Here is a 13,682-nt window from a genome sequence, read left to right as displayed (position 1 = left end):
CATGGACAAACAGCCCAGTCAAGTCATTTTCTTAACCTCAAGTTGCCCTCATGACACGGAGCGGCAACTCCTAGCATGTGACTGTCAATACCATCGTCTGCTCAGGCAGAGGATCGCCCAATGGCAAAGTCTGCTACTGGTTCAATATTTTAAAAGAATAGAAGCAACAGTGTGTTAACAAGCAATAAACAAGTCCGGCTCTCCACAGATCATGTTCAACTGGAGTTTATTATATTAAAAAGACCAGGGTGCAAATATGAAATTAAAAAAAAATAAAGACAAGCATATCATTTTTAAGCATTTAATACAAACTTAACAATATAAACTATTTCAGTCCCTCTTGACATGTAAGACACTGACTCAAAATACTTTGTTATACCGTATTTTTTTATCAAGTATTGCACAATGTAGGTACAAAATTAATATTCATACAATTACATTTTGTCCATTGTATAGCAAAATCTTTTTAACCTCTTAACAGAAAATACAATTCATCTTTCAGAAAAAGCAAATATTCCTACACGTGAATCCCACCACTAAGGAATACTCTGTACACAATCTTGAGAATATTTGATGTACTTTTTTTTGTGTTTTTTTTAAGATGGGTTTCTTTAACAATTATCTTTTTAAAAAAAAAAGAAAAAAGGAAAAGCTGCTGCAGCCATCACAGATCACTGGAGTAGTAAAAAGATATAAATGCAACACCATGTCATAGAAACAATATATACTCTGATATCTTACAAACTCTGTACTAAATTAAATTATACAATTAGAAAAAGACCAAGTAACCCCACTTAGTAGTGCCAATTCATAAAAATCAGCCTCGTCTTACCACCTGTAAAATACAGTAAGAGGCCAAAACTTGAAGCTTGTGTTTTTATACATTTTTTTGGAGTATTTTCTCAACATGGTAAAAAAATGTTGTGCTTGGTTGGCAAAAAAGAAAGAAAAACAACAATGCATGTTGAATTGAAGTAACCAAGCTTGGATGTGTTTGTACAAGCCTTTAGTAGAACAAACTCAAGGGGGTACAGTAAAAACACCCTTGGGCACATGCGCTTGACTGACTAGACACTATATCCATGAAAGTCCAGTTTTTCTAAGTGTGCGTTTTGTTTTTTCCTTCTCTTTGAGCCACCATCATTCATAAATAACATCGTTCTGATGAGTTTAGTTAGCCATGACCGGCTGGAATTGCTGGTTAGAATACTGCATGTTGCTCAGACTGAAGTTGAGGCCATCAATAAGGGACTTGTCGTTGAGGCTTCCGTAGGCCGCGAACACGTCAAAGGCATTGTTGTACTGCAGGGTGCCGAGACCCAGGGAGCCCTCCCCGGGGAACACGGCTCCAGGGCTGGCCTGACCCTGGAGGCTGGGGAACACAAACTCCTTGGCGTTAGGGGAGAGAGCGGAGGCCTTCTGCTGCCCCAGGCCCAGCCCGTACAGTGACTGCATGGAGGTGGAGATGGCTTTCTGCTTCAGTAGGGTGTTGACATTCAGGCCCAAGTTACTGGTGGGGGAGGTGCGGGCCACCTTGTTGCTACTGCCGCCGCCGCCGCTGCTGCTGCTGTTGGTGGTGGTGGTGTTGTTGTTGTTGTTGTTGCCACGGCCGCTGCTCTTCATCTTTGTGGAGCCAAATTTGGTGGCAGCGAAGGTGGCAGTGGTGAAGGTTAAGGGCTGGGTGGAGCGCGGCATGAAGGAGGGGCTCACGGCGGCAGACTGGCCGAAAGGAGGTGAGGGGGAGCTGGACTCTGAGGAAGCCCCGACGGGGTCGCTGATTGGCATGAAGACCTGGGCCTCGGGGTTAAAGCTGTTCTTGATCTCCTTGTCCAGCTCCGACCCGTTGTCATTGTTATCGTCCACATATAGAACCTTGACCGGTCCCTTCTCCCCAATCTGGTAGGACACCTCAAACGGGTCGATCCACACACTAAGGTCCTGGGGGAGATTATTCCGGACGTCTTCGATGTCCAGCCCGCTCTCTTTGGCTGCCTGCTCCACCACAGGGTCCACCTTCTCCCCTACGTGGATGCACCTGAACCCCGAACCTTTGTATGGCTTATCCGGATACCAGTGGCCTTCATATTTCTTCTTCAGCTGCCTCTCGAGTTCTTCGCCGAAGATGTTCACACGTCGTCGGGGGAGTTTGTTGTATAAATAGGAAATAATAAAGTTGAGTGCTACTTGAATTTCAAGCTGCATAGCTGCTTCAGAGGCGAGACGATTCTTTTTCCCGTCACAGAGTTGCTTTTTCTGAGCTTTGCAAAAAAAAACCTCCACGGTAGCAGTGATCAGATTAATGACAAAAAACAAAACCTCAGTGCTTGTTGCCAAAGTGAATATCCTTTCTCCAACAGGGTTAGGTTTAAGATCCTGAAACAGAGCAAAAAGAGGAAAGCATTAAGTAGATGAAGCCATTTGGTGTATAAGCAAAAAATAATAAAATTATTATTTTTTTTAAATTCAAATTCCATATAAAACGAATCATTACGATCAATGACGTTTCATCTGTATTATCTTCTGATAACTCTCCATTCACTTCCCCCTGTCCACAGCAGTGCTGTAGATCAGCTGTACAATAGAAACAGCTATAAATAAACAGAGGCCACTGACTCAGAGTCGGTGTCAGCAGTGTGTGTTCCCAGCGGTCTAAGTGTGACACAAATACGCGAGCAATGGTTGACCTCTACGGAGGGTGGTGGATCTGATGCCTTCTGTCAAGTCACAATGATTTTTCAGATTGCCTCACTCTCGCGCACGGACATGTTCGGGCAAAATTAATATTAACCCAACCGGTCTATTCTAGTGGTTTCCCGTGCACCGACTGAGCTACACAGTGACGAAAATTGCTGTTACATAACCAACATTCAAAGTCTAGCCACGACTATGAATTCCCTTTCTACGATCGTGCAGAAGACACTCGATGAAGTACACGACGACAGTGGCAATGAATGCAAAACACGGCTCTCTTTCTCTTCACGCTCGGCTTCGATATAGCCGACAAGCTAGCATTAGCTGGCCAACTTGATGAAGGGTGTGAACGGATACGTAGCTTGCTATCTAGAAAGCCAGATACTGTTAATGTTTAGCTCGACCAGCCGCTTATCGGTGTCACGTCGCGGAGACGGAGAGCAAAATTGTAACGTCACGGTAACGGCGAGAGAATAAGAAAACCCGCTTCAATCTGGACTAACGACCAGATAGCAAGCTACTTAGCATCCAATTTAGCTAACGTTAAAGCTGCTGGACAGACTGAATATAACCGTAAGACCAACGTCCAATAACACCATCGGGTGCCAGTTTGAGAGTCTAAAGGATATCGACAAAATAACGCACAACTGTTTCAGTCTACAAATAAACTAATGTTATGCAGATGTCGGGTTAATATTTACTTACATGAAAATTCACAGCTTTTTCTTTCAATAGCCAGGGTCCAGCAGGCGTTATTCTTGTACAGCTCTAGCGTTACTTTCTAAAGGAGATACAAAATTACGTGGCCGTCTTTATAATGGTCCAGGCGATGCTTCCGTGGGGTACAGTTGAATTCCGATTAACAGGCTTGCAAGCTAACTCCCCACAGCCTGGGAGTTTTTACAACTCTGCCCTTTAAAACTTGGGCTGATAGGTTTTTATAGTAGTCCTCCGCCACGGACATGGAGGAGGTGGTGATGCGGCTCACAGAGGTCAACACCCAGTAACGTGTTTCTATTGGCCAAGCGCGGCCTCGTCATCAACACCCACCACAACTATAGCTGTGATTGGGTGATTTTGAGCTCAATCAACCGTATGGTTCTATTTACGGTAGTGTTTGCTTTTCATGTGCTCTGGACTATTTTATTAGAGCAGGTTTTTAGCTATCTTTAAATATATTTAGAAAGCCTTGTTCGGGGCAAAATACGAAACAAATCTAACACCATCATGTTTGAAAGGTAAAAGAGTGACAGTTTCACGTGAAGCCAAGCCTTCATAAAGATCCTCTGTGCTCAAAGGCTGTGCTCAGTCGTGCATGAAACCTATGGCTGAACAAGGAGTCTATTGAGACAAATGTGCTCAGCAGTCTGTATAATTACCGTTGCCGACAAGAGTCGACACTGAAATGAAACCACATCTTCCCACTACAGGGTTAAACAGAGCTCGATAGCCACTGTGGCGGAGGGACACACCTGTCACTGGTTGTGTTCCGGCTTCTCACCAATAACATTTTAATGTTCCTTGAGCCAGGCTGCAGCTGTGTATCTAGACCGAACAGCATTTGCATATTGAACATGGTGTTCTATGACACAGCACAATTTCCACCATTTTTAAACAAACCGGACGGAATCCCACAATTGCCATCAAAGTGAATATTGGCATTACATCCCCACTGTGTACCTGTGATACATTTCTCTTCATTATAAGGTCTGTCGACTGTGGAAACGCATTGATATACGAAATGGATCCCGGCAGCTCTCCAGGTGCCTGAATGCTGGCTTCTTGTTTTCAGCAGCTGTACAGTGCAAGGCTTAAGCTCTCCCCTGACAGGCCTAAGGTGTTTGACACCACAGCTTGCTCTTACCTAACATGGGCTCCCCGCACTGTGTGTTTGTACAATAAATATAATGCCACATGAATTGTACAGCTGGGAGGGGGAGTGGCGGGGCAGGGGAGGAGAGAAGACAGGCTGTCCCTGTGGAGGAGGCGGGGGAGCTGAGGCAAAAAGTATTCCCTGACTCAAAACACTGCATGTCATATCTGTAAATGCTACATTTGATAGCTGATTTACAGTCTGTCTGCCTGCTACATACAGGCTCTCTAGAGGGAACAGCTGAGGAGTCGATATCATTTCAGCTGTGTATATGATTGGTCTGAATCAATATTAATTAAGTTAGATAGTCTGTTGTACTAGTCATGAAAGGGAAAAAAGGACACACTTCTCTCCTCTTTCTCCACTGAGCTAAAGTGAATGTATATGCTTCAAAGTGCATTATACATTACAGCAAACATCAGAGTGGCCTTGGACAGCCGGCTATATCCCCCCATGAGAATATTGGCTTTAAGAGAATGTATGGAGTAAAGAGAGGAGGAGCGGAGAGGGAGCGTTTCATCAGTCTTTCATAGCCATTCTTGTCTCTTTAAGTGTGTTTTTTGTATTCACAGCATTACTCCCTTTCTCACGTCTGCTGATCTCTGAAAAAAAAGAGTTAATCCATACATTTGAAAGTAACTGCACACTTAAACTAAGCTATAAACTAAATCATACGACTGTATTGTGAGGAAATACATAAATGCTGGTGCTGATATTGATATTTCTTAGCAAAATCTTTTTTTAATTGCCATTTCATGGTTGGAAATGGCTCAAAAAGCCATCTACTGTTTTAAATCAACCCTAATGTTGCGAGGCCGACTCTGAGAGAGACACGACTGTTCGGAATTTATCTACGTCATGAAATAAAAGAATATTTACGCCCTCTCATCATATAATTATCAGTAACCACTGTGTAGCAATACAATAATAGCACAAGCCTGTTCCTTCCTTATTGTGGTTTCCAGAAAATGAGCAGAACAGCAGGCCAGCGGGGCCAACGCTGGGTCCCTGTTTCCTGCCGCTAGGAGACTACAGCCGGGAGGAGAGCAGGCGGCTACTCCAGAGACGGAGGCACTGGGGTTTGAGCTGGCTGAATTCGAGTTGCTGCAGCCGCGACAGTCCGTCGAAGCTCCCGCCCGCTCTCCTCCTGGCCAACTCGTCTCCCAGCGGCGAGGAGTGAGTCGGAGGGACCGCAGGTTTTAATTCTTGGTCTGATAAACAGTAAATTCAGTGCCCCATATTGCTATTTTCCAAGTTACTGTAGCGACATGTTTGACTGTAGACTGTATATAAAAAGTGGTTTGTGGACTGCTGTTTTGAAGCCTCGAGTTCGGCGATTTCACTGTTTCCATCTTGAATTACGGCCGTTGCCATGTTGAACAGAGGTTACCATATTTACCATATTTTACTCTAAATTGGACCATAATTTACATCATGCTGTATTGAAGAAGACTTGAAACTATGATTGAGACCATTAACTCAAGTTTACAATGTTTACTGAGGTAATAAATCAAGAGAGAAGTAGAGTCATTTTTTCATAGACTTCTATACAATCTGACTTCTTTTTACAAACGAAGGATTCGCCCCCTGATGGTCAGTAAAGAGAATGCAAGTTTTAAGACACTTCAGCATTGGCTTCACTAAGTAGAACCGGAGGTTGCCGCTTGTGTTTGACGACGTTGCGTCTAGGCTTTCCTCATACGGAAGTGGGCGTGGCTTTTTGCATTTTTCAAAAATATGAAGTGGGTGGACTTAGGCGTATGGTGGTTAATTGTGGTTTATCACAATGCTACGTCGATGTTTAGCTCAGTACCACATTCCAGTGAACAAAGTTCTATAAAATGCAGCCAGAGGGCTGCGGGACGCTGCAGGGCACAACGGAGAGTTCTTCCAGCCTCCAGATTGAGTCTCAGCAGGTGTGAGAGATGAGTCTCTCTTCACCAACAGGGATCTCGTGTGATGGATGACCCGAGCACAAACTTAACACACTGCGGGGGGCCTTGGAGACACACCAAGGCCACCAGAGCAGGCTTGCTTTTTTTCTCTCCTCACGCCACAGGAAATGTGTGACTACGACCAAATGTTCAAAACATGTTTCAATTTGCACGATAGGCCGTATCGCTATTTTCCCCAGCACTGTAAGAAATACCATGAGCAGGTCCAGAATCCCTCTGCTCATTCTCCCACTGCGTCTACTCGGTAAGTAAGTGTTAGTTTTGGCTGCGGGTATCGGCAGTGCTTAACAATGACCTATTTGTTATTCTCCACCAGAGTATGGATCTGGTGAGCGGCGGAAAGTTTCCTCCTGTTGTTGCGAGTCCGTGTGGGGACCTGGAGGTATACGTGGATAATAAAGTGAGATGTTTTAGCGTGACTCATGCACATTTTTAAGTGAAGTCGGTCCACATGGACATTTTACGCCTTCTCTTCACGAAGCTGTGAGGCCCTTTTCTCTTCTCTCTGGCTTTGTAGCTGCACACAGAGCTCTGTTCAAGTCCCAGATGTGGTCACTGGATATTAATTTGATATGCGTAACATCACATGCTCAATACTTCGGGGGGATTAAATGTAAGAGTACAAAAAAAAATATGAATATGTGCCACTCTTTGTTTGCTTGCTACCAAGAAAGGAATGACAAGAAACAGACGTTTTATAAGGAAAGAAATTGGGTTCTCGCCTACTGAACTGAAAGCAGTGGCAAAAAAAAAAGCATTGCTCATGTGAGCGTGATAATGAAAGCTGTCACAGACACAGCATTCATTTCTTTTGGCTATTTGACTAACACCGAGAGAGCTCGGATAGATTTATTAGATCCTGTTCTTTCTAGTGGACTTCAAAGCTCAAACAGTGTTAGGAGAGGTGACTTAAGTGGTCTTTGTCAATATTTAATACTACGCCATAGCTCTGACCGCTGCATAGTCATGTGGGTGTGCGTCTGCCACCAATACAATTGTAAATAAAAACTAGATTGCATTTCATGGCTATTTCACGACCTGCCATGACAGCATGAGGGCTGTTCATCCAGGCGTTCTTCATATCTTGAGCTCAGATTTGATTTTTCACTTTCATTTACAGGATAAAGCAAATTTATTATCTTTTTCAACTCTAGGTTATGCAACTCATGTAGCACTTTGCTTCTCTCCTTAGCAGATGAACAAGTCTAATTCAAAATGCGGGCCACAATAAATGGATCGCTGTGGCAAAGTTCACTTTCCTGCAGTTCCTCATTAAACCCTGTGCTCCTTTGAAAACGTAGGTTCACTTATCTTCATTTCTTTTTCTATTTCAACATTTTGTGATATCTAACCATGTGCGGCCGCATAAATCTTCATGTATATTGTAGACAGTAGGGTCAACCAAAACATGTTGGCTCTATTCTCATTTTTAAGGCTGCTATAATTCATATTTTCATATTAACGGTTCATCACGACTCTGTGTAATGTGAAAGGGGTCACTAGTAGTGATGAACCTACAGAGATGTATCCCCGACTCTGCAGCTCCAGCTCCCCTCAGCTCCACAGAGCATTTTATCGTATTTCAGCTGATTTTTCTTTTAGTTCTCTGACCTGCAAATTTACCGTTTTGGTTGACTCTCGCCGCTCTCATCAGCATCATTTTCAGCCACGGCTGTTTGTTTTTTAGCGAAAAGGCTCTGATAAACCGACTGTATGCTACTTGCTCAGCACCATATGGCAATTAAACAAAGTTATCAACTAGCTGATGAAGATTAACATTTAAGAGCTCAAGAGCTCGACTTCTTTCTTAGGAGTTCGTGGCAATCTAAAACTACAAGAAGGTAAATATTGGACTTACAGGAGTCCAGAAGCACTGCTCCAAATGAATTCTAGCACCGTGTCGTGATGTAAGAAGATGAAATAAACATCTTTAGATTTTAAAAGTGTTAAGGAACTGAGGAAGTATGACAGTGTAACCATGTAAGAGTTTTGACATTATTGACATTTGATCAATTTCCTAAAAATGAAATGATCATCAACAACCTCTTAGTTATTACATGTATATATGACATGATCTCTCAAAAATGCTAACAAATAATATTACAGATCTAACATTATTATGTTTATGGTTGACATCAGTGCAGTTTCGGCATCGTTTTGTACCAATACTCTTTCTTGCAACCCTCCCTCCAAACACAAGGTTCTCTTCAGCAGCTATCTGTTTTTATTTAATCCGGAGAGAAGTTCTCTCTGTGCATATGTATCATTTACCAGCTAAACAAGTGTGATCCCGCGTGGAACACAAGTTTTACTACTCTGTTATCGAAATACAGTCTTGGCCTGATGTGGGAGAGGAGGTGGCGCTCAATTAGTATTCACAGAGGATCTGTGGTGACAGCAATCTAAGATTACTCGCTGGAATTTATAGTTTCAAGCACTCACGCGCAAGCACCTGCTTTTTATTCATCTCTTAAACTCAAAAGGAATGACTGAATAGAAATGTCTTGAAACACTCGACTGTGGCGATGAAAGCGGGCAGAGAGCGACAAATCGTTTGAGCTGTCGACACAGGAAAATCCTTTCTAAGTGTACAAGATGAGTCTTTACTCTGGTAGACTACGGTCCTCTCAGAGTCTGGGGATCGGGTGTCACGTGTCGCTTCCTCTTCAGTTTGTTTACAAATGCTGCGGCGAGGCAGAGGGAGGCCAGAGAGCGCGTTTATTCACACCAGAGCCAAGAATGGCATTAATACAAGCAGCGGAAATATTTGCTCTGTGAGGACAACACAGACATTTCCTGGGAAGCTCTAAACATACCTGCTGTACATCTGAAAAAATAGGGCGTGTTCGTGGTTACACTGTCATGACCCCTGGACAGATTCATAACAAGCCATCTGGAGGAGAAGGAAGGTTACACAATAGGGGATGAGCTCCTATTTAAATACCATTCTGCTCTACTATTTGGTTTCATGTTGGGGGGGATTATGTTTAGCATGTGCTGTGTCATGAATCGGCCAACCAGGCAGAATAGAGTCGCATCAAGCTTATTGACACGGCCATGGCACGGACACAAGATCGCCCTGAGGTTTGCTGCTTCTTTTTTTTATGCCGCCGTCCCGCCTCAGAGTGCTCGCTGCATGGCAGAGCTGTGCCCTTGCATAGTCCGATCGACTTTTCGAGAAATTCAATTACGCTCTGAGATGAACAGCCAGTGCTTGTGGATGGAATGGGTTTTAGAGTGAGAGCCATCCATTGCAGTGTGAATGTGTCACATTTCCATGCATAGTGAATGGAGTGTGCCACAGTAGGCAGGCTGTCCCTGACATTGTGATTTGTATTTTTACCCCCCCCGCTCACTCCCCCCTCCACTCTGCTCCTCTTCCATTTGGACTGTAACCTCCTTCCCCGCCCTTAAAACAGATCCCCTCGCCTGTGTGGGTGAGATCCGTCCCTGGGCAGGCATTGCGATGGATGATGTCAGATTATGCGAGCAACATCGTCAGCACAGGAAACATTAACATGTACAAGATCCAACGCATCCTCGAAATGTTGCTTTTTTTTCCCCTCATGTGAACTCCCGTCGAAGCGTTAAGCGCAGCCAGAATTTGCACAGACCCTCTATTTAGCAGCCCTCAATGCTGTTTCCCAGAAACAATGTCAATGTAGTCATGGCAACTATTCTTACACGTTACCCCATGCTTTTCCACAGTTAAGAGTAGCACTCAAGTGCTATTTTTCTGACAAATGTCAGATCTCATCTCTTAAATGGCAATGAGGATGTTTTTTCTTTTTTCACAGTTGGTAGTTTAAAATGCAAAGGAAGGAGACTAATGTACCGGGCCACAGAGACAAACGTGATGGAGGAGAAACGGAGGAAGCAGCTCTGTTAAGGTTAATCCTTTGCTTCATTCTGCCTTCACAAACAGCAAACTAGGATGAGGAAACAGGAGGAGAAGGAATAATGAGCATGAAGTCATGATCCTTCATGTGCGGAGAGGATATTGGCTCAGTAACTCACTCCATATATGTATTGTAAACACCCTAATGGGAGCACAAGAGGCCCTCGCTTCATATGCTGAATATTCAGTGACTCACTCAGGAGAAGTGACATATGATTTTGATGGAGACAAATGTGCTTTGTCTGTAACCTCGCCTCCACCTCCAGCAGCAGCAGCAGCAGCAGCAGCAGCAGCAGCAGTCAGTGCTTTCTGGTTCGGAGAGCTGACACAGTGCTGTTGGGGTAACGAGAGAAGGTGGAGCCATATTTCGCTGATGGATGTCCTTTGATAGAGATGGAGAAAGGTGATAGGCTGGGCAAAAAACAAGCGTGAGAACACAAAAATGAGCCGCGGTGCAGAAAAAAGAGTGTTTTCAGGGCCCGCTGCGGGGGTGTGTGTGTGGGGTAATTGTGACATTGCTCTTTGGCTGGGCATTGCTAGTCAGTGCAATTCAGCCCAGTAACCAGAAAGCATTGGGGTGAATACTCAACACGATCAATCCAGTCAATTCAGGCGGTTTGGATGATAAATGGTAAATGGCAACACCAAACTGGAATACACATGAATGATAAAGGAAAGCTTTTCCTCATAGGCTCCCCCTCAGCCTGGATTCTAGACCAGGGTCTTGTGCTATACATATGTTTATGTATTCTATGAACGGCATTAGCACCAGACTAATTATAGGTTCATATTATGAACACATTGAAATATGTCTCATGTCATTTGTGAGGCTGTGGCTCACTTCAGGGCTTGCTTTTCATGATGTTCCTTGTTATTGTTAAAAGGGTCAGAAAAACACACTTAGTGGTATCTCGTCATGTAGATAGTTTTGGTTTAATATTATTGGGATTATTTGCCCAAGTTTTGAAATAAGAGGTTTCATTGGAACTACTTTTTGCTGAAGAAATAGGCACTGAAAACTGTTGAGAGCGTGTGCCGTCATTTGTAAATGTTGTGAGGATTCACCTCATTTTTACCGGGGTGGTGGCAAAAGTGACAGAGACGGGAATCTCAAAACCTGGACACATTAAACTGAAACTATAATGGCTGTATAGGCTATCAGTAGAGGTTAACGTAACAGTCCGACACTAATTAGCTTTCTAACATTTGCAAAAAACATTTCAGAATATGCTACACCACTTTCGTGTCTGTACATATAGTATGGAGCTAGATGAGGCGATAAGCCTGGCTTAGAGTAAGACTGGTAACAAGGAGGAACGCTAACTAGTTCCGAAATACACCTACCAACTCCACCAAAGCTTACCAACTAACATATTGTACATGTTTGTTTATTCCATTCATATTATATTAGGGCCGTGGAGGTAAAAAAAAGAAATTCTGAGCTGGGGGAGGGGCTAAAATAGTTCAAGAAAATAATTGTTGTAAATTTACGAGAGAAATTCCCAAATTTGCGAGAAAAAAACTTGATTATTAAATCATAAATTTGTGTGAAAAAAGGCACACATGTAGCTACCGTCCGATTTTTGCTGCGCCTTAAGCCGTGTTCCTATGGTAAGAATGACCTCTGAAAGATACATAGCCGCATTTTCTTTCATGTTCTTCCTGTGTTATTTTATCAACATGATGCTGACATAAGTTTGCATTGTCTTTGATCATTATGTCGGACCTGCTGTACGTTCTCATTACCATAGTGTTTCACGGAGCCTCTGTTGTGTGATGAGGTTGATCCAACCTTGCAAAGTGCGATGTGGCTCCTTGACAAAAAATAATAAAAAAATGTGCTTTCATAAGTTTGTGACTTTAGTGTCAGAGACTTTTTGAGACTTAATAATCTCAGAGAATACCCAATTTTTTTCTTGTGAATTCTGAGCTTTTTCTTGGAATATTAAGCCCCTCCCCTCAGACGGTTCCATAATCATTAGTTTTTCTTTACCTACAATGGCCCATATACACTGCCATCAACAGAAAAATAAATGTTAATGGTTATCATCAACCTGAACCACAGACGCAGCAATCAACATTTCTGTCAGCATTATCATTGTTAAAAAGGAAAAGTTAGTCTTTGGTCAACTGTTCTCAAGCTTTCTTTTTTTTCTACATATTCACCATAAATTCCGTTAGGAGTGAAACCACTGAGGAACAGATGGTGTATTGTAGCAACTGACTCCACTTCTCCTTTCATTACAGTTTCAGATTTACACCTAACAACAGCTTTTACAAATGTGTGGATTCTCTGTTACAGCTATAGTAGCCGTCAGGACTCTGAGTCGGTGACTTATTGACCATGTTGCTCACAGTTTGTCAGCAGATAAGCTTCTGCACGATCTGAAGTTTGACCTTGGTGGGTCAGCCTCCCTCCTGACTCTCGCCATCCAAAACCAACATCATGTGTCCCTTTGTTAAGCCACCTCCTATAAGTACAACACAAAAGGCCACACAAGGCCACTCCAGTACTCGCCACAATGAAGCTGAGCTGTGTCAATCCCACAAAGCTGCTGGTGTTGGGAAATATCCACCGCCTAGTGGGACACAGAGACCTAGTCTCAACGCCAACAGCTTAGCTTACAATGTGAGATGGGAAAATGCCTACATCCTGGTTACTGATGTAATACGATTTGTAGTAAATACTACTGTAGACACACCACAGGGTTGAACTCCTTTCATTCACAGTTGTTATTCACACATAATTTGTGGCATAACTGAATAGTTGGATCCTTTCATTCTTTGTAAAATCAGCTACGGTGTGCTAAATGTAGTCTTTAGCCGTGTTAGCAGCATAGCTTGAGACTGTCATGGTGTCCTGAGTTTGAATCCTACTGACCTTGCTGATCTGACTTTGCTGACCCCTGATATTTCACCACTGGCAGGCTTCACTTATCCTCTCAAATATCTCAACATCTATCAGATGGATTGGCACAATAATGTGTAAAACATTCATGGTCCTCAGAGGATAAATACGAGATACTAATCGACGTTGATGAGCCACTGGCCTTTCCTCTAGCACCATCAGGTTGACATTTTTGTTAGTAAAAAAAATCCCCAACAACTATTGGATTGATTATCGTGAAATTTCGTACACTCACACATGTTCCCCGATTGTAATAACCGCGGTGATCCTGTGACGACTTTTCATCTCGCGTCACCATCAGGTCAAAATGAACCACATTCCAATCAGCCTCAGCTGTATTTGTGTTTCGTGCTTATT

At 43.2% G+C, this 13,682-nt stretch overlaps 1 protein-coding gene across 1 annotated transcript; it reads right to left on the bottom strand.

The window, feature by feature from the left end:
- Positions 1–287: 287 nt before the first annotated feature.
- Positions 288–3,592, bottom strand: LOC116380607 (protein Tob1-like). Its single transcript, XM_031842512.1, has 2 exons — positions 3,397–3,592; positions 288–2,373 (listed from the first exon to the last, which is right to left on the bottom strand). The coding sequence occupies exon 2, from the start codon at positions 2,200–2,202 to the stop codon at positions 1,171–1,173; it is 1,032 nt and encodes a 343-aa protein (XP_031698372.1). The 5' UTR covers positions 2,203–2,373; positions 3,397–3,592; the 3' UTR covers positions 288–1,170.
- Positions 3,593–13,682: the final 10,090 nt, after the last annotated feature.

This window comes from Anarrhichthys ocellatus, unplaced genomic scaffold (assembly GCF_004355925.1).
Source record: "Anarrhichthys ocellatus isolate YVR2014 unplaced genomic scaffold, GSC_Weel_1.0 scaffold4, whole genome shotgun sequence".
NCBI lineage: Eukaryota > Metazoa > Chordata > Actinopteri > Perciformes > Anarhichadidae > Anarrhichthys > Anarrhichthys ocellatus.
Note: the sequence above shows the minus strand (reverse complement) of the source record. Positions and strands in the feature narration are given on the sequence as shown.

Coding starts and splice junctions, on each gene's coding strand:
- LOC116380607 (XM_031842512.1), bottom strand. CDS start 2,202: ATGCAGCTTGAAATTCAAGTAGCACTCAACTTTATTATTTCCTATTTA.